Source organism: Megalobrama amblycephala, linkage group LG1, assembly GCF_018812025.1.
Source record: "Megalobrama amblycephala isolate DHTTF-2021 linkage group LG1, ASM1881202v1, whole genome shotgun sequence".
NCBI classification, from domain to species: Eukaryota; Metazoa; Chordata; class Actinopteri; order Cypriniformes; family Xenocyprididae; genus Megalobrama; species Megalobrama amblycephala.
This window is the reverse complement of record NC_063044.1, coordinates 67,626,050-67,647,962: the sequence shown is the minus strand read 5'-3', so window position 1 is coordinate 67,647,962 and position 21,913 is coordinate 67,626,050. Positions and strand designations below refer to the sequence as shown.

The window sequence follows — 21,913 nt, the reverse complement described above, 5'->3', positions numbered from 1 at the left end:
ATATTTCACCACACACATGACTGTCATTGAATGAGATTGTTGTCTGTCTACATTATTATTTCACCATTGATATCCTGTATATACATTTCAAAGAGTTTGTTCTAGTCAGTTTGATGTTCATTCACACCATGAGGCTTCATGAGGTCAGAACAATTACCCTCATTCAAGTGTTGAGAAAAAGGATCCATGAAGCTAGAATAACATGTTTTTAAATTTAAAGTACAGTTAAAGACATATTTCAAGCATTTAAAATGTAATACACATATAGAAACATAGCAGTATAATTAAAGTGCAAAAATTATATTGTCACAGACACGCCGGGCTCCAACACCCACCAATCACAGCGCACTCCATCTCCTCATCAACTCACTAATCAGCACCAGTACAAAAGACACTCACACACATCCTCACATTGTCCCGTCTCGTTCGCATCAAAGGACTTACCTCTATGCTTACCTCAAGGACTTCCTTTGCTACTTACCTGTCTCCTGTGTCTCAGCAGTACAGATTCAGTACAATTGAGAAACAAGGTTGTGCACTTAAAGTTTACTACTGTAACACTTAGTACAATAAAACATATGCTTTTTATATACTAAATCAGGCAACTTTAGTTTCAAGCAGAACATTTACAAGTTTACTAGTACATTGATATCACACTTACTACATACTTAAAAAAATACTTGATCATAATATAAGTGTACTTCCTTAAATGAACTTTTTTGTAAAGCTACCATCTCACCACAGCTTTACACAACCAGCAGAAAGAGAGCAGCTGAAATAAAGATAAAGTGTAGTGTACTCTTTGTGTTTTGTGTGTGTGATTATGTTGATGTTTTGTCGTTGTGGACAGTATTTGGCACATCTTTGAGCATCTACTGTTGACGGCCTATTATGTCACAACTCGAGCTTTTCAGTCATCTTTCAGTAGAGCAGTTTAATATTTTAGCATAGGCCTATATAAACATTCTTGTTAATGTTATAGTTCCTGTTTTCACCTCATTTATTATGCCGATGTCTTCAGATAACAGTATTGTCATGCAATTACATCATCAGTGAAGCTCCTCCCACAGCAGTTCTCCAATAAATGCTGGAATATTCCCATCAGACGAGCATCAGAGCATTAGGAACCCACATAGCAAACAGACTTGGCCCAAATGTGGCCTCATAATGGCACTGCTGGCGTGTTGCCGGCACTGGCATGCATCATGTCAGCCAACCGTGGGCCATGTGTGGCAATGATGGCACTGCATGCATGACGGCAGACAACATTTGGGCCGATTGTGGATGTGAGGTGTGTGGCCCAGATCAGTGTAACGATTATGGGCCATACTCTGTGTACTGGACAATTATAAGTATTTAGGCCTGCTATATTCAAGGCAAGATTTACAGTTATATATATATACACACACACACACACACACACATATATATATATATGTATATATATATATATTTTCCCTACATAACAGTTTATTTAAAAATATATGTAAAGTTATAGTTATACAACTGGGCGGTCAACTATCCGGTTGTTAAGTCTGACGTCACGCGGCAGCGCTTCCGGGTCCTAACGCTCTATTTCATACCATAAGAAAACAACAAATGGTGCTATTATACACACATGATGTGGTGTAATACTACAAAAAAATTATAATCATAACCTTTATCTCCATGCCAAAATTCCAGATGGCCAGACTCATCTTTTCATCTTTTATAAATCATTAAAATATTAATGTCTGTGATGCTGTGAGCACGACGACTGTTGTGTAGACTGTAAGTATTTAAAATGTTTAACTTTTTTAAATGATTGATGTTTAATATGAATAAATAGCGCTCATAAACGGCCGTCGATGGCATTCTCAAGTGAAATGAGTTGAGGCTTGGACCCGGAAACGGCGTTCCTTACGTCACGACTTAACAAGCGGATTGTTTATTTTGGCGCGATCTCCACGGTAACAGCAGCTTTTCTGGTTGGTGGATGAGGTTCACGTGATGCGTCGGTTGAAATTTCTCCCACTGAAGGGTGAAGACGTCTGTCGGACAACCGCTGTTCTAGGTAAGTGAAGTTATGTTGTGTACGACCTAACATTAGATGTTATGTTATGTTAGATGTTTTGAATCAATATTTGGCCTTTTGGAAAGAATTGAACTTAAAATTTTTTACAAAAAAAGCCGCCAAATGCGGTTAAAACTCGCAGATTATTTTGGTTATTATGATTAATGAATTCCATCACTCGTAACAGCTAACGTTATCTTTAAAAATAGAATAACAACCCATTTTTGGCGCTTTTTGAAATACATGAAACTCGGATGCCACTTAGTTCTTTATTGAAGTGAATTTTGCCTATAAGGTAGCTGATTCACTGCCCCTTGAACTTGAGAACCCAGATATGAGGATTGACGCGACCGGGGTGAGATAGACCGGCCTGCGGGATGTCCGAGGCGCGGTGCTTCCTGTCCAGTGTGCGGAACAATGTAGCCCACTGTTGTTAAAAAATCACAGCAAAATCAGCAACAGTAATTGACTTTTTTAACTGAAAGTGATTCAAAGGTTGTACAATCAGATTTAATTATATCTAAATCTAATCTCTGATAATCTTTGATAATCAGGATAGGTCTATGTCTGATATTTTTGTTTTAGCTAGTAGACATTCTTAAAACAATAAGAAAGCAATTTGTTATTTCGTAAGCATTTTGCATCAGTCATGTAGAATCAAATCTGGAATAATCATTGTGTCACATAAACAAAGACATGTTTTTGGTATTTGTAGGAGGTCATTGTTAGTTTACATTAACCTATGCAATAAGTAACTGTTTAAGACAGACCAGTACATTTTGAAATTAAATGCACTTTTTTTGAGGTGGAAATAAGATGTTATGCTTTGAATGCGTTACATTATTAGTACTTCAACAGTGCATTGGTTACTCTGTTTACACCACAGTTTCCATATCTCAACATTTTTAAGGTTTTTGTTTGCTAAAATGGTCTTATTTGTCATAATACTGTTGTCAAACTCTGACAAGCCAGTTAGTCATTCAGTAGTGCCATATTATTGGCAATCATTTCCTGTAAAAAACACCAAAGCAACCTTATTTTTCATTTGTTACCTACATTTATTTACAGTAGATGGATGAATGTTTGTATATGTATTTATTAATTTTGTATTATTATTTTGTCTTTTAGCTGCTGTGAGGAAAAAATTGTCTGACACCACCCCAGACAGCAACATAGTGTGGCCCAGATCCGGCCCACATCTGGTACATGTGGTTTACACGCGGACTAGATGTGGGCCGGATCTGGCCCGACACTATGTTGCTGTCAGGGACAAGACTAATAGTCTGCTGGAATAAGGAGAGAGCACTTGTGGAGAAATGAGGGGCTGCAGAGCTGTACTTCACTTCCTGAGGACAGTCCTAAATAGGATCACGTTCTCCCTCACACATACAAACATTCTGATGTGTAAATTTGTTTTAAGTATTTTTTTTTAATTTGCTCTATATTTGTTGAGAGTAAAATTACATTATAATATCTTTACATTTCAGTGCTAGATTCATTCATATATTCATGAGGTGGTAATAAGATATGCTTTGATTGTACTAAATAAAATAGCCTTCACACAGTTACACAATTCTGAATGTGGTTATTATTATTATTATTATTGGCTTGTGCAATATTGTTAAATAAACTAATTTTGAGAATTGAATTTTCTTGTGACTCATTTGTTCACATGGTTTGGGTAAGATTAGGCTGGGTTATGGCTCATTTTTGGGGTTTCTGGTTAAAGGGTGGTGGTGATATGGTTAACATATGGCTGAGAATTGGTACCAATAATAAAACCTGTATTGGCCCACTTCAGGGCCAGTTAAGGGTGATTAACTGGCTGAGATTCGGGCCGGTTATGGCCCATGTGTGACCCCTGTCTTTAATCCAGTTCTGGGCCACTTCAGGGCCGTCATTCTTTGCGGTACTTGGGCCGAGGGAAACGTGATCGTGTGGCCCGGAGCTGGGCCAGAAAACATTTGCTATGTGGGAAGAGCTGAAATCTCCAAAGACTGAGTTTATTAAAGAGGACAGCAAGAACATGAGTGATCCAGAACCCTGCAGAATGAAACACACTGAAGATACTGAAGAACAAAGAGGTTGGTGTTTATTCTTCATTCATTCATGATGCGTTTTTTATATTGTGCACTGTATTCCAAGACTTCTGAAGCCATTCAATATAATGTGCGGTACAAAATGAATAAGTTGAATCAATGAATATTGTTAAATGAATAATGTTAAGTTAATGAAAAATCATCTTTCCTCAGTCATTCTTCATTCAGCATTCTAACAGTGCATCACAAATTAATAAGATAAAACTCCCTCCAAGATCAGTGTATTATTATATTTTATTTGTAGGTAAAAAAGGTCTGTGGTTTTGTATAAAAAACTTTGTCTTGCTGTAGTTTATTTTTGTTTCTAAATCATGTCATCTTTCTACTGCATATCGGACCAAAAATCTATATATTTTCTATTTTTCTTTGTGCTTTCCCGCTCTGTATTTGGAGCCTTTAATATTATAATACTTTTACACATTGAACGGTTATTAATAGAATAGAATATTAATATCTTGTTCGGTCGTATCTATCATATGTTACTGCCTCATTAATAAGCTGTGGTATACATTTAATTTCTAGTTTATAGTTACATTTTATAGTAATTATAAATACAATTTAATGTTACTTATTTTTCTTCAATGTATTTCATGACAATACAAAGAGCAACACCCTTTACCCTTTTTTGCCTGCGTCTCATTGTGCATACTATCCATCCTAAATAGTATGTGACATTACTAATTTTCATTAATATTTAGGGCAGATATGGTTTATTGTATGGATCATTGATTCGCTCAAAATTTAATCAGATTAATTCAGGAACGAGATGGTAAAATCTGGCAAATCTCTGAGATATGGCTTTGTTTGAACATTTTTGTTGGCAAAAACAATCAATGTTGTCTAAAATGCAGCTCATTATATTAACTTGTTTGTTGAAGTGTTATAATCAATTTTACCCTTGCAATGACCCTCATAGACAGTGTTCACATGGTATTCGAGAAAAACAGCACTCTAGCTTGTTAAAATTACTGAACTACATCACATATTATAAATATAAAAACAAAAACCCATACATAGGGATATTTTTTGCTTTCATAACTTGAATTATACAGTTATTCTGACTGCATTCTATAGGCTTCATCATGCAGTGTGTCAGACACAGACGAGGACACAGAGGTAAGTGCAATGTGAAACAGTATATTAAACAGAGGTATCGGACACAAGCTGAACACAGGAGGATATCTTGACACGTAGAATACTAAATGGATGATAACAGTTTACTTTCCTTTGTAGACAGGGAGGACGACTGTGATGGTTGGCGGCAATGGGGTCTACCACGGCCTCGAGGAGCGGGTCGGTCAGGGTGGTCCTGGTGGAAATGAGTCAGAAGATTGGGGTCAAGGATGTCATAACGGTTGATCCAGCACCGCTCCTCAGGGCCGTAGTCCTCCCAGTTCACAAGGTATTCCAGTTGTGATCCCCGCCGCCGCGAGTCGAGGATAGCTCTCACCCGGTAGATGTTGGGGTCCTCATCGATGACAGGAGGAGGAGGTACGGCATCATCACCAGGCTCTGTGGAAGGAGGAGACAAAGGGTCAGTGAAGGGTGTTAGTAGTGATACGTGCAATGATGGTGATATGCGGTACTGTGCAGGGAGGTTGAGTCGGTATGTCACTTCATTAAGCTGCCCCTCGATGGTGAAAGGTCCAATGTAGCGGGGACTCAACTTACGGCAGGGCAGCCGGAGACAGATGTCCCGGGTGGATAACCAAACCTTTTTCCCAGGTTGGTATTGTGGTGTGGGTCCTCTCCTGACGTCAGCTTGTGCCTTGTGTCTCCAGACTGCCTGCTGGAGTTGCACGTGAGCTGAGTCCCAGACCCTCTCGCTCTGTTGGAACCAATGACTAGCGCTGGGACCTCTGAGGGCTCACCCGACCATGGGAAGAGAGGAGGCTGATATCCCAGGACGCACTGGAACGGCGTGAGCCCTGTGGTGGACTGCCGGAGGGAGTTCTGGGCGTACTCGGCCCAGGGTAGATATTGACTCCAACAATCCTGGTTCCGATGGCAGTAAACCCTCAGGAATCTCCCGATTTCCTGGATCTTGTGCTCAGTCTGGCCATTAGTTTGAGGATGGTACCCGGAGGATAGGCTGACGGATACTCCTAGGAGACGGAAGAAGGCTGACCAGACTCGGGATATGAACTGGGGTCCACGGTCGGATACGATGTCCTCAGGGAGCCCAAAGTGACGGAAGACGTGTTGGAAGAGTGCCTCTGCCGTTTCCAGAGCGGTAGGCAACCCTTTGAGGGGAATGAGCTTGCATGACTTCGAGAAGCGGTCCACGACGACCAAGACACACTTTTTTTTTTTTAAGAAAATGACCAGTGGTTTCTCTAGATAAGACTCTTATTCCTCGTCTGGGATCATGTCGAGCTCTTTGAAGCTGCTTTGAAACTGACATTTGGACCTTCAACCCACTGAACCCCAGTGAAGTCCACTATATGGAGAAAAATCCTGGAATGTTTATATATATTTACAATTTAAAATAACTGTGTACTATTTAAATATATTTGACAAAGTAATTTATTCCTGTGATGCAAAGCTGAATTTTCAGCATCGTTACTCCAGTCTTCAGTGTCACATGATCCTTCAGAAATCATTCTAATATGCTGATTTGCTGCTCAAGAAACATTTATGATTATTTTCAATGTTGAAAACAGTTGTGTACTTTTTTTTTCAGGATTCCTTGATGAATAGAAAGTTCAGAAGAACAGCATTTATCTGAAATACAAAGCTTCTGTAGCATTATACACTACCGTTCAAAAGTTTGGGGTCAGTAAGAATTTTTATTTTTATTTTTTTGAAAAGAAATTAAAGAAATGAATACTTTTATTCAGCAAGGATGCATTAAATCAATCAAAAGTGGCAGTAAAGACATTTATAATGTTACAAAAGATTAGATTTCAGATAAACACTGTTCTTTTGAACTTTCTATTCATCAAATAATCCTGAAAAAAAATATTGTACACAAATATTTTGTACAATTGTACACATTAAATGTTTATTGAGCAGCAGATCAGCATATTAGAATGATTTCTGAAGGATCATGTGACACTGAAGACTGGAGTAATGATGCTGAAAATTCAGCTTTGCCATCACAGGAATAAATTACTTTGTCAAATATATTCAAATAGAAAACAGTTATTTTAAATTGTAATAATATTTCACAATATTACTGTTTTTACTGTATTTTTAATTAAATAAATGTAGCCTTGGTGAGCAGACGAAACTTCTTTTAAAAACATTAAAAATCTTAGTGGTTCCAAACTTTTGGACTGTACTGTATATATATATATATATATATATATATATATATATATATATATATATATATATATATTTTTTTTAATGAATTAAAAAAAGAAGAGAAAGGAGCAAAAATGTCACATGTATAAACAAGTATAGACATTACAATTTATTCACAGAATAGATTTAAGGCTTTAAAATATTTTGGGTGGGTGGTTTTTGAGTAGCTGGAAGTTTTTCTACAACCCTGCTGACGATATGATGACGTAGCCTCGCGGCGATGACGTCACCACTAGCGCGCGCAGCGCGCGCTCGTTCAGCGTCGAGTCTTCTGAAGAGAGGTGAGCAGTTCATAGTGTTTTGCACATTTAAACTATTGTAAAATGCTCTTCACACAGTTTGTTTGCAACAGTATAGCGCTGTTTGTGTGTTTAATGACTTAAATAATCACGACGAGCTTGTGAGGAAATCAGAAGTTCATTCAGTTCGATTGTGTGAATGTTTGTTTCAATGTTTCCAGTGATAATGTTGCTGTTACTGAATGAGGGGAATTGATGCAAACTTATCTCTGTGTTGATGCTGCGATGTTACCAACTGTTTTTTCTCAGATTTGGTAGATCAAATCTGTTGTAGTTACTTTATATGGGTACATTTCAGATCAGATAGTTACTTAATAGCCTACTGAGCCGATATAATGAGCCATGGGGGACATCTAAAATCAAATAGACACTGGAAACTTTTTAGTACAGTACCAGTCAAAAGTATGGACACACTTTCCAATTCATGTCCAAACATTTGACTCATACCTTATAGAATATAGTACATAAACAGAATATAATACTTTTCACATTTTTGATCACTCAAATATGGTGATGAAACACTTATAATGACATTTAAGGCCCTAGTATGAAATGTTTTTTTTTTTTAATAATGCTAATTAATTAAATGAATAAAAACAACCATATTAATAGTTAAAAAAACAAAACATTTCTATTAGTTTTTTGCAGTTTAATATTCACAGATGCATCACAATTTGATTGAAGTGTACTGAATAACTTCATTATATATATATATATATATATATATATATATATATATATATATATATATATATATATATATATATATATTTAAATATTGCAATATTATTTTTTATTTAATCTATGTTGATTATGAAATGAAATGTGAAGAGCATGAGTAAGATAGACTATCATGAGATTTATGTCGGGAGACATGGAGTGGGTCAGACATGATTTTGACCACTTCATTAAGTTTTAATGAAAGATTTTCTTTAAAGTGAATTTCATTTTGTAAAAATTGTATCAATGTTTCATCAACCAATTGCCTGGTTTTAATAATTAAGAAGCAAACCAAGTAAATGTGGCGTGACTTGAACACAGAGTGCTGAATTCTAGAGCTGCTATAAACCAGAAGGCTATGGGATCTTCAAAGATGTCTGCTTTATGCTGCGTTCACACTGAACATAACTGGGGCATCTGATTTACATGTTAAGTTAATGTAAACGCATGTCTAGACGTCCTGCGGCGCAAATCAAGTGTCTAGTGCGGCGCAAATCGGCGTCAAATCAGCCGTTGACGCGCGAATTGAGCGTCGAATTAAGCGTTAAAGGGTTAGTTCACCCAAAAATGAAAATTCTGTCATTTATTACTCACCCTCATGTCGTTTCACACCCGTAAGACCTTCGTTAATCTTCAGAACACAAATTAAGATATTTTAGTTTAAATCTGATGGCTCAGTGAGGCCTTCATAGGGAGCAATGACATTTCCTCTCTCAAGATCCATAAAGGTACTAAAAGCACATTTAAATCAGTTCATGTGAGTATAGTGGTTCAATATTAATATTATAAAGCCACGAGAATATTTTTGGTGCACCAAAAAAAACAAAATAACTTATTTAGTGATGGCCGATTTCAAAACAATGCTTCAGGAAGATTCGGAGCACAGTGAATCAGTGTGTCGAATCTGCAGTTCGGAGCACCAAAGTCACGTGATTTCAGCCATTTGGCGGGTTTGAACTGCGATCCGATTCATGATTCGACACACTGATTCATAACGCTCCGAAGCTTCCTGAAGCAGTGTTTTGAAATTGGCCATCACTAAATAAGTCGTTATTTTGTTTTTTTGCCGCACCAAAAATATTCTTGTCGCTTTATAATATTAATATTGAACCACTGCACTCACATGAACTGATTTAAATATGTTTTTAGTACATTAATGGATCTTGAGAGAGGAAATGTCATTACTCCCTATGAAGGCCTCACTGAGCCATCGGATTTCATCAAAAATATCTTAATTTGTGTTCTGAAGATTAATGAAAGTCTTACTGGTGTGGAACGGCATGAGAGTGAGTAATAAATGACAGAATTTTCATTTTTGGGTGAACTAACCCTTTAAGCATGAGTGATTTACATGTTAAGTCAATGCAAAGACACGAATTTACATCTTGTGGCGCTATTTGCGCGAATGAGGCGAATATTCGCGTCTGGTGTGAACGCACCATGACGCCCGAGTTGAAACGTGTTGTAACGCTTTGGTTGTAACTTGTTTATGACGTGATCAGCAGTGGAGACCAGAACAAAGATAATAGTCGCTGTGTATGGCCTCCCTGAGCTCTATGATGTGTCATCATATTTTTATCAAGACAGGAATAAAAAGGACCTTGCCTGGAAGAGAATAAGCGAAGAAATCAGACAATCTGGTTAGTTGTAAAACGCTTTGCATAATTTTAGCCGTCGATACTAGCCCACCTGCTAGCTAGCAAAAGCCGGCTGGCATAACCGAGTTTAATTGCCGCTACTGGTTTCCAACTGATGAGATGATGTGTTTATTCAGAGGATCTGTGCAGAAAGAGATGAAAGCCCCTCCCATGACGCGAATTCATGTCTGAACACACTTTGTTTAGACGCGCGTCTGACTTCAAAATGTTCAAGCGTCCAACTAGACGTGTCTGACGCGAATTTGACGCCCCAGGCATGTTCGGTGTGAATGCAGCATTACTATTTTACTACTTGTAAATTAGTTCAAACATAAATGATGTATTGTTGATTTCAGCAAATCTGCTGAAATCTGCACATAAGTGAAGCTTCTCCCACAACAATTACATCATCATTGGAGTTCTAATTCAGCAACAAATACTGGAATATTCCCATTAAACGAACATCGGAGCATCAGGAAGAGCTGAAATCTGCAAAGACTGAGTTTATTAAAGAGGACAGTGGGAACATGAGTGATCCAGAACCCTGCAGAATGAAACACACTGAAGATACTGAAGAACAAAGAGGTTGGTGTTTATTAGTAAACATTCACAAGCATATTCACACAATATTTCTAGGTATGTGAATATACAGTGATACACATATGAAGTGGATCAAAATAGAAGGTTTTAGGACAACTTTGATGATCCACTTCAAATGTTGACTACTGGGATTATTTTCTTCTCCTCCCATCATGCTGTAGAAAGAGCCTAGATGATGTCACTTCCTGGGTGTCACAATTTTAAGAAATGCTTTTACGGACACAGTAAACTTAAACTGAAATGCAGGGAAATTTGCTTGATATTGTGTTTCTTATGTCCCACATTCACATGTGTATGGAAGGAAAAAATAATTTGACCGGCCCTTACTTATTAAAAAGTCTTTAGTACAATTAATTAAACAGTGTCTAACTGTTTTTTTGTCAAAATATGGCAGGATTGTATATTTTAATGTTAATGGTCTGTTCACAGACAGGATTAAACCTTAGTTCAATTAGGATATTTAAGTAGCATTTATTGAAAGTCCACCAGAAAAAAAAAAAAAATAATAATAATCTTCGACTAGTTTAAGCCTTGTCTGTGAAACTGGGGGTTAATCGCATTAGATAATCGTGTCTTTGATCAAATATAATTCATAGTTCTCACTACAGAAACATGCATCAAAATGATCATAATATTTTATTGCAGTTGTATATTAGGCTACATCACTTATGTCATTTCACTTAATATTTCTCTGTTTGAATAATATTTATATTTTTTTCAATAAACCAACATATTTTTTTCATTTCAGAGCTGATGGAGGAAAGTGAAGAACTGAGTGAAGTGGAGGAAAAACATCATGTCAAACCTGGAGAAAAACCTTTGAGTCGCTCAAAGACTAAAAAGACATTTTTAAAGAAAAGAAGAGCCGAGAAATCGACAACCTGCACTCAGTGTGGAAAGAGTTTATCAACCAAACATCTTCAGAGTCACATGAGGATCCACACTGGAGAGAGACCATTCACATGTGATCAGTGCGGAAAGAGATTCACACAATCATCAGTCCTTAAGCTTCACATGAGGATCCACACCGGAGAAAAGCCGTTCACATGTGATCAATGCGGCCGAACTTTTCATAAGGCATCAAGCCTGAGTTCACACCTGACAGTTCATACGAAGGAGAAGCCACATTCATGTTCTGTGTGTGGAAAGAGTTTTTCACAGCTGCAAAATTTACACAGACATGAGAAAACACACACTGGTGTGAGAGAGTACATGTGCTTTGAGTGTGAGAAGACTTTTATTACAGCCGGTATTTTAAAACTGCATCAGAGAATTCACACTGGAGAAAAACCTTACAAGTGTTCACACTGTGACAAGAGATTCAGTCAGCCATCTAATCTGAAAAGACATGAGAGGATTCACACTGGACAGAAGAAGTGTGGAATCAGTTTAACACAATCAGCAAACCTTGAGAACCACTTGAGAGAAAAGCCATTCACATGTGATCAGTGTGGGAAGAGTTTCCCATACAAACATATTCTTGAGGTTCACATGAGGATCCACACCGGAGAGAAGCCATTCAAGTGTGATCAATGTGGAAAGAAATTTTCAAAAAAACAATATCTTAATATGCACAAGAGGATCCACACTGGAGAGAAGCCGTACACATGTGATCAGTGTGGAAAAACATTTCTTGGGTCATCAGGCCTGAAGAAGCACCTGACAGTTCATACGAAGGAGAAACCACATTCATGTTCTGTGTGTGGAAAGTGTTTTTCACAGCTGGGAAATTTACAGAGACATCAGAAAATACATATTGGTGTGAGAGAGTTCATGTGCTTTGAGTGTGAGAAGACTTTTATTACAGCCGGTGATTTAAAACTGCACCAGAGAATTCACACTGGAAAGAAACCTTACAAGTGTTCACACTGTGACAAGAGATTCAGTTGTTCATCAAATCTGAAAAGACATGAGAGGATCCACAGCAGAGAGAAGCCGCACACGTGTGATCAGTGTGGAAAGAGTTTCTCTTTTAAAAGTCAACTGAAGCGACACATGAAGATCCATGCAGTGGAGAAACCAGATCACCACAGTCTGAAATCACAGTAAGTTGTTCATCTTTATCATCAACAAAGTCTTTTCTGTGTGAGTCAGTCAGATCTCTCCTCTCCACCTATAGCTGATGGTGGTGTGAAGAGACACCTGATGTGAATGTGAAGCACTTTGTGTGTTCAGTATATAAATGCCTCATTCATTAATAGTTTCTTTACAGCCACAGTGAGTGACATGACATTTTGTTGGTTGATCTGATATCTGTTCATGTCTGTATGCCTGTTGTTTTTATGAAGAACCACCAGAAATCATCTGGAAGGAGAGGACAGAGAGATCCAGTGATCCAGAACCTGCAGATGAAACATCACGATACTGAAGAACAAAGAGGTTGTGTCAATGAGTGACAAAGAAACATCATCCAAAGTTCATCTTCAGCAGTTTGTGTTAATGTACCTAATTAACTAGTATTTTTTTTAATAATAAACTAAATAAGTGTTCTTGTGCTCTCATATTCAGGGAGCTGAAGAAGAAGAAGAGGAATAGGAAGACAATCTGTTATTTTTTTGTATCCTTTTTTTATTGTTTTTATTAAAACATCTAGTTTCTCTTCCACTTCTACTCTTCCATTCAAATGCAAGATATACTTTCATATAGCCTTGAAACTGGACACTTTGCTTCTCTTCTACTAATGAATAATAAATCATATTTCACCACACACATGACTGTCATTGAATGAGACTGTTGTCTGTCTACATTATTATTTCACCATTGATATCCTGTATATACATTTCAAAGAGTTTGTTCTAGTCAGTTTGATGTTCATTCACACCATGAGGCTTCATGAAGTCAGAACAATTACCCTCATTCAAGTGTTGAGAAAAAGGATCCATGAAGCTAGAATAAAATGTTTTTAAATTTTATTTAGTACACTTAAAGGCATAATTCAAGCATAAAAATGTAATACCTAAATAGGAACTGTTAGATCAAAATCTCAATAATAGGTAGAATATTTGTAATCCCAGTCATCAGTTAAGAAACAGGTGCCTCAACCCCTGTGATGTGTGGCAGCAGCAGCGCGAGATCTCGGGAGAATGACCAAGCAGATGCAGATCAAGTGTGGTACAAAGCAATAAAAATAGCAGTATAAGTGCAAAAATGATATATCAATTGTAAACTATAAGTGTGATGTTGTTACCTTAAAACTTTATTGCAGTATAAACTAGTAACTAAATAGTTTACTGAGAGTATACTTCAAAGTGTATTTTAATAAAGCAAATGTCCTTGAAGTAGTAACATAGTAAACTACTAATATATGTAAGTTCACTTGTACAGATTTAGTACAATAGAGAAACATGGTTGTAAACTAGTTGTGCACTTAAAGATTACTACTGTAACACTTTAACATATACTAAATCAGACAAATTTAGTTTCAAGCAGAACATTTACAAGTTTACTAGCAGTGTTGGGGGTAACGCATTACAAGTAACTGGAGTTACGTAATCAGATTACTTTTTCAAGTAACTAGTAAAGTAACGCATTACTTTTTCAATTTACAACAAAATATCTATGTTACTTTTTCAAATAAGTAACCCAAGTTACTTTTTCACATTTATTGACTGACATGTTGTCCCCATGTTGAGAGGAATACAGTGCAAAGATATTGTGTGCGCTGTGTAAGCAATGATGGTTATTGTAGTTCTAGACTAAATGTGAACATGCATTTACTCATCTCACTTGCACGAAATCATTCAGTATTCCTCAAAATGAATAAAAACAGTGAAATGCAATCTCAGAATTTTTGCAAACCTGTAATAATTAACTATATTAAATTACACAAATATACTTTATGTATTTAATCTCAATTATTAACCAATGTCTTTGCTGCTGACCTTCAATTCAACCATACTAATAAGCAAAAAATACTTTAGATTAGATTTAGAAATAAGAACTAGAACTTCCTTCTCCTGTATCCTATTCTTCTTAAATCCAGAACGACAGAACATCTGAAAGGTTTGTTTGAGCTGCGCCCTCTACTGTACAGGTGTAAATATGCTTTTCCTTCAGCCTAAGGCTTATTGATTTCACTTTTGGTGTGAAAGGGCCTTTTTGCAAAAAAATAGAACTTTTTTGTTGTTATTAAAAAACAAACAAGCCCATCCCCAGTGAGAAAAAAGTAACGCAAAAGTAAAGTAACGCATTACTTTTCATAAAAAGTAACGAAGTAACGCAATTAGTTACTTTTTTAGGGAGTAACGCAATATTGTAATGCATTACTTTTAAAAGTAACTTTCCCCAACACTGTTTACTAGTACATTGATATCACACTTACTACATACAAAAAATATACTTGAACATAATTTAAGTGTACTTCATTAAATTAACTTCTTCGTAAGGAACTGTCTCCATCTCACCACAGCTTTACACAACCAGCAGAAAGAGAGCAGCTGAAATAAAGATAAAGTGTAGTGTACTCTTTGTGTTTTGTGTGTGTGATTATGTTGATGTTTTGTCATTGTGGACAGTATTTGGTACAATTTTGAGCATCTACTGTTGACGGCCTATTATGTCACTATTCACACCTTCCCTTTCAATCATTATCTTTCAATAGAGCAGTTTTATAGTCTTTTAGCATATATCCTGACTCAAATCAGTTTCTGTCAGCAAACACTCAGAATAAAGTGAGATGATCTGCTAATGATCTGAATGTCTTGTTGAATGAGTGTTGATAGTCTGAGCATCATCAATATTAACAGAGAAACTGCTGAAAACACTCTTTATTTCATGTCAATAGTTCCTGTTTTCACCTCATTTATTATGCTGATGTCTTCAGATAAACTGACACTTGAAAAAAAGCTCCTCCCACATCAATTAACCAATAAATGCTGGAATATTCCCATCAGACGAGCATCAGAGCATCAGGAAGAGCTGAAATCTGCAAAGACTGAGTTTATTAAAGAGGACAGTGAGAACATGAGTGATCCAGAACCCTGCAGAATGAAACACACTGAAGATACTGAAGAACAAAGAGGTTGGTGTTTATTCTTCATTCATTCATGATGCTGAACAACATTCATGCTAGAAAGATTCAAACACATCTGCACATTTAGATAAACAGTCAAACTATGAAACAGAATGATCTGTTTTTCCTTTTAAACAAATGTTGAATAAAGGGAGGTTTGAGAAACTTTAAATATTAAATAATACTAAATATTGTTTGAAATTAGTTTACTGCTTAATTTATATCTGGTTCACAATTTGCAATGTAACCATAATTTTTTAATATAGTTACATCATTGATTTTTTTTTTTTTCAGGAATAAACAGTAAACGGCAAACTGTGTCAAGTAAATACAGTGGCATGAAAAAGTATGTGAACCCCGTGCAGAGTCTGTTAAAAATTAGAATTATTTTAATAAAATAAGAGGGATAATAAAAAATGCATGTTATTTTTTGTTTAGTACTGTCCTGAGTAAGATATTTTACATAAAAGATGTTTACATTTAGTCCACAAGAAAACAAAAAAGCTGAATTTATTAAAATAACCCCATTCATAAGCATGTGAACCATTGGTTCTCAATACTTGTTTTTTTGTTTTGTGATGGTTGTTCATGAGTCTCTTGTTTGTCTTGAGCAGTTAAACTGAGCTCTGTTCTTCAGAAAGTTCCTGCAGATTCTTCAGTTTTCAAGCATTTTTGCATATTTGAACCCTTTCCAGCAGTGACTGTAGGATTTTGAGATCCATCTTTTCACACTGAATACAATTGAGGGACTCAAACACAACTATTAAAAAATGTTCAAACATTCACTGATGCTCCAGAAGGAAACACGATGCATTAAGAGCCGAGGGGTGAAAACTTTTGAACAGGATGAAGATGTCACAATTTTTCTTATTTTGTTTAAATATCATTGTTTTTCATTTAGTACTACCCTTCGGAACCAACAGAAGATACTTGCATGTTTCCCGGCAGAAAAATTAAGTACAATTTACCTTGATATTTGAATTTCAAAAGTTTTCACAACCCCCCCGGACTCTTAATGCGTCGTGTTTCCTTCTGGAGCATCAGTGAATGTTTGAACCTTTTTTAATAGTTGAGTTTGAGTTCCTCAGTTGTCCTCAGTATGAAAACACAGATCTCAAAATCCTACAGTCACTGCTGGAAAGGGCTCAAATATGCAAAAATGCTTGAAAACTGATGAATCTGCAGGAGCTGGAGGATTTTTCTGAAGAACAGAGCTCAGTTTAACTGCTCAGGACAAACAAGAGACTCATGAACAACCATCACAAAACATAAAGACAGTCGTGGATCATCAGGTAACCACACACAGTATTGAGAATCAATGGTTCACAAACTTATGAATGGGGTTATTTTAATAAATTCAGCTATTGTTTTGTCTTGTGAACTAAAATGCAAACATCTTTTATGTAAAATATCTTACTCAGGACAGTACTAAACAAAAAATAATATGCATTTTTTATTATCCCTCTTATTTTATTAAAATAATTCTCATTTTCACAGATTCTGCAAGGGGTTCACATACTTTTCATGCCGGTGTACAATTTCCAGAATGGCTGACAGGGTTGTAAGATTAAATTAAGCAAAATCTGATTTATAGTTCCTGATATAGAAGTTATATAGATTATTCTTCTTTGAGTAACTTTGGTAACAGGGTTGATGAATGCGGTCAACACTGTACAAACTAAATACGATGGATTGAGATTATTTTCTTGTGCTCCCATCATGCTGTAGAAAGAGACCAGATCATGTCACTTCCTGTATGTCACAGTTAAAAAGACATCAAAGTGATAGTAATATTTTATAGCAGTTGTCTAGTGTGTAGAATTTGAGGGTGAACTAGACACAAATTAATCTTGCAGATGATTCATTCAAACAGAATATCCCATTGAATTCTGAATCAACACTCAGGAATCTAATTCAGTTGAGCCTACACTGTTATTTATTTATTTTTTTTATTATTATTTTGATGTACTGAAAATGAAAATAAACTTTTATTCTTTGATTTCAGACCTGATGGAAGAGAGCAATGAGAGTGAAGAACTGAGTGAAGTGGAGGAGAAACATCATGACAAACCTGGAGGAAAACCTTTGAGTCGCTCAAAGACTAAAAAGACATTTTTAAAGGAAAGAGCTGAGAAATCTACAACCTGCACTCAGTGTGGAAAGAGTTTCTCAAACAAACAACATCTTGATGTTCACATGAGGATCCACACTGGAGAAAGACCGTTCACATGTGATCAGTGTGGAAAGAGATTCAGTCAATCATCATCCCTTAATGCTCACATGAGGATTCACACAGGAGAGAAGCCGTTCACATGCGATCAGTGCGGAAAGAGCTTCAATCAATCATCATCCCTTAATGCTCACATGAGGATCCACACTGGAGAGAAACCGTTCACATGTGATCAATGTGGTAAAACATTTACTCGGTCAATAAACCTGAAGACACACCTTAGAGTTCATACGAAGGAGAAGCCACATTCATGTTCTGTGTGTGGAAATAGTTTTTCACTGCTGCAAAGTTTACAGGAACATCAGAAAATACACACTGGTGTGAGAGAGTACATGTGCTTTGAGTGTGAGAAGACTTTTATTACAGCAAACCGTTTAAAACGTCACCAGAGAATTCACACCGGAGAAAAACCTTACAAGTGTTCACACTGTGACAAGAGATTTAGTCGGTCAACAACTCTGAAAGCACATGAGAGGATCCACACTGGAGAGAAGCCGCACACGTGTGATCAGTGTGGAAAGAGTTTCACTTTTAAAAGTCAACTGAAGCGACACATGAATATCCATGCAGTGGAGAAACCAGATCACCACAGTCTGAAATCACAGTAAGTTGTTCATCTTTATCATCAACAAAGTCTTTTCTGTGTGAGTCAGTCAGATCTCTCCTCTCCACCTATAGCTGATGGTGTTGTGAAGAGACACTTGGTGTGAATGTGAAGCAGTTTGTGTGTTCAGTATATAAGTGCCTCATTCATTCATTCATTCATTCATCCATTTACTCATTAGTTTCTTTACAGCCACAGTGAGTGACATGACATTTTGTTGGTTGATCTGATATCTGTTCATGTCTGTATGCCTGTTGTTTTTATGAAGAACCACCAGAAAGCATCTGGAAGGAGAGGACAGAGAGATCCAGTGATCCAGAACCTGCAGATGAAACTTCACGATACTGAAGAACAAAGAGGTTGTGTCAATGAGTGACAAAGAAACATCACCAAAGTTCATCTTCAGCAGTTTGTGTTAATGTTCCTAATGCTTTTGTATCACTCAGTTCTCTTTTAAAAAGGAAACTAGTATTTGTTTTTGTTTGTTGTGCTCATATTCAGGGAGCTGAAGAAGAGGCATAGAAAGACAATCTGATATTTTTTTATATCGTTCTTTATTGTTTTTCATTAAAACATCTAGTTTCTCTTCCACTTCTACTCTTCCATTCAAATGTAAGATATACTTTCATATAGCCTTGAAACTGGACACTTTGCTTCTCTTCTACTAATGCATAATAAATCATATTTCACCACACACATGACTGTCATTGAATTAGATTGTTGTCTGTCTACATTATTATTTCACCATTGATATCATGTTTATACTTTTCAAAGAGTTTGTTCTTGTCAGTTTGATGTTCATTCACACCATGAGGCTTCATGAAGTCAGAACAATTACCCTCATTCAAGTGTTGAGAAAAAGGATCAATGAAGCTAGAATAAAATGTTTTTAAATTTAAAGTACAGTTAAAGACATATTTCAAGCATTTAAAATGTAATACACATATATAAACATAGCAGTATAATTAAAGTGCAAAAATTATATTGTCACAGACACGCAACAACACCCACCAATCACAGCGCACTCCATCTCCTCATCAACTCACTAATCAGCACCAGTACAAAAGACACTCACACACATCCTCACATTGTCCCGTCTCATTCGCATCAAAGGACTTACCTCTATGCTTACCTCAAGGACTTCCTTTGCAACTTACCTGTCTCCTGTGTCTCAGTAGTACAGATTCAGTACAACTGAGAAACAAGGTTGTGCACTTAAAGTTTACTACTGTAACACTTAGTACAATAAAACATATGCTTTTTATATACTAAATCAGGCAACTTTAGTTTCAAGCAGAACATTTTACAAGTTTACTAGTACATTGATATCACACTTACTACATACTTAAAAAAATACTTGATCATAATATAAGTGTACTTCCTTAAATGAACTTTTTTGTAAAGCTACCATCTCACCACAGCTTTACACAACCAGCAGAAAGAGAGCAGCTGAAATAAAGATAAGTGCAGTGTACTCTTTGTGTTTTGTGTGTGTGATTATGTTGATGTTTTGTCGTTGTGGACAGTATTTGGCACATCTTTGAGCATCTACTGTTGACGACCTATTATGTCACAACTCGCGCTTTTCAGTCATCTTTCAGTAGAGCAGTGTAATATTTTAGCATAGTAGTGATACGTGGAATGATGGTGATATGCGGTACTGTGCAGGGAGGTTGAGTCGGTATGTCACTTCATTAAGCTGCCCCTCGATGGTGAAAGGTCCAATGTAGCGGGGACTCAACTTACGGCAGGGCAGCCGGAGACGGATGTCCCGGGTGGATAACCAAACCTTTTGCCCAGGTTGGTATTGCGGTGTGGGTCGTCTCCTGACGTCAGCTTGTGCCTTGTGTCTCCAGACCCTCTCGCTCTGTCGGAACCAATGATCTACCGCTGGGACCTCCAAGGGCTCACCCGACCATGGGAAGAGAGGAGGCTGATATCCCAGGAGGCACTGGAACAGGGTGAGTGCCTGTTCCAGGGACAAACATCCTTTCTGGGCGTACTCGGCCCAGGGTAGATATTGACTCCAACAATCCTGGTTCCGATGGCAGTAAACCCTCAGGAATCTCCCGATTTCCTGGATCTTGCGCTCAGTCTGGCCATTAGTTTGAGGATGGTACCCGGAGGATAGGCTGACAGATACTCCTAGGAGACAGAAGAAGGCTGACCAGACTCGGGATATGAACTGGGGTCCACGGTCGGATACGATGTCCTCAGGGAGCCCAAAGTGACGGAAGACGTGTTGGAAGAGTGCCTCTGCCGTTTCCAGAGCGGTAGGCAACCCTTTGAGGGGAATGAGCTTGCATGACTTCGAGAAGCGGTCCACGACGACCAAGACACAGGTGAATCCTTGAGAAAGGGGTAGATCCGTCATGAAATCCACCCCAATGTGAGTCCAAGGGCGTTCAGGGATGGGCAGAGGCACTAGCTTCCCCTCAGGCAATCTCCTAGGAGTATCCGGAATGGCGCAGACTGAGCACCCCTTGATGTATCGGGAGATATCCTGAGACATGGAGAGCCACCAGTAATGCTGACATAGGAGCGAGAGGGCCCTTCTCCTGCCTGGGTGTCCAGAGCCCAGTGAAGAATGAGCTAAGTCCAAGAGGGGAAGGCGATGGTTAGGTGGCACATACAGGTGCCCCTCTGGACCTCCTGGCGGAGCAGGGTTTTGGGTGTTCTCCAGTTGGATCTGTTGATGGATGGCCCACTGAATGGGACTGACGAGCATGGCTGGAGGGAGAATGGTCTCGGGGTTTTCAGGTTCAGGATCCGCTTGATATAGTCGAGATAGAGAATCAGCTCTGTTGTTTTGATCTCCAGGACGATATGTGACGATATGTGATCGGTGATTACATCAAAGGGGTGTTTAGCTCCCTCCAGCCGATGTCTCCATTCCTCCAGGGCGAGCTTGATAGCCAGGATTTCCCGATTACCAATATCATAATTCTGCTCTGCCGGGGATAGCTTCTTCGAGAAGAAGGCGCATGGATGGAGTCATGAGGGTTCCCCCTGCCACTGTGACAGCACCGCTCCGACCCCGGTAGAGGAGTCATCCACCTCCACGATGAACTGGCGGTTAGGATCCGGATGGACCAGGATCGGAGCGGACTGGAAGGCAAGCTTCAACTGATGGAAGGCTTCCTTGGCAGAGGTGTTCCAGGACAGAGACTTGGGCCGGTTCTTTAACAGGGAGGTGAGAGGTGAGCTGAGTAGACTGTAGTTGTGGATAAAGTGTTGGTAGAAGTTGGCAAATCCCAGGAATCTCTGTAGTTCTTTGATGGTGTTGGGTAACAGCCAGTGAAGAATGGTGTCTACCTTCCTCTGGTCCATCTTGACGCTGTGGTTGTCAAT

General features: G+C 37.8%; 1 protein-coding gene across 1 annotated transcript in view; it reads left to right on the top strand.

Moving 5' to 3' along the window:
• The window catches only part of LOC125247492 (gastrula zinc finger protein XlCGF52.1-like), a 41,703-nt gene extending 22,447 nt beyond the window's left edge, over positions 1-19,256 (top strand). Inside the window, exons 2-4 of the mRNA XM_048158825.1 lie at positions 4,080-4,137; positions 17,734-18,562; positions 18,831-19,256. Coding sequence (XP_048014782.1) covers positions 4,080-4,137; positions 17,734-18,562; positions 18,831-18,876 — 933 coding nt within the window. The 3' untranslated portion in view covers positions 18,877-19,256. The remainder of the gene's footprint in view (positions 1-4,079; positions 4,138-17,733; positions 18,563-18,830) is intronic.
• Positions 19,257-21,913: the final 2,657 nt, after the last annotated feature.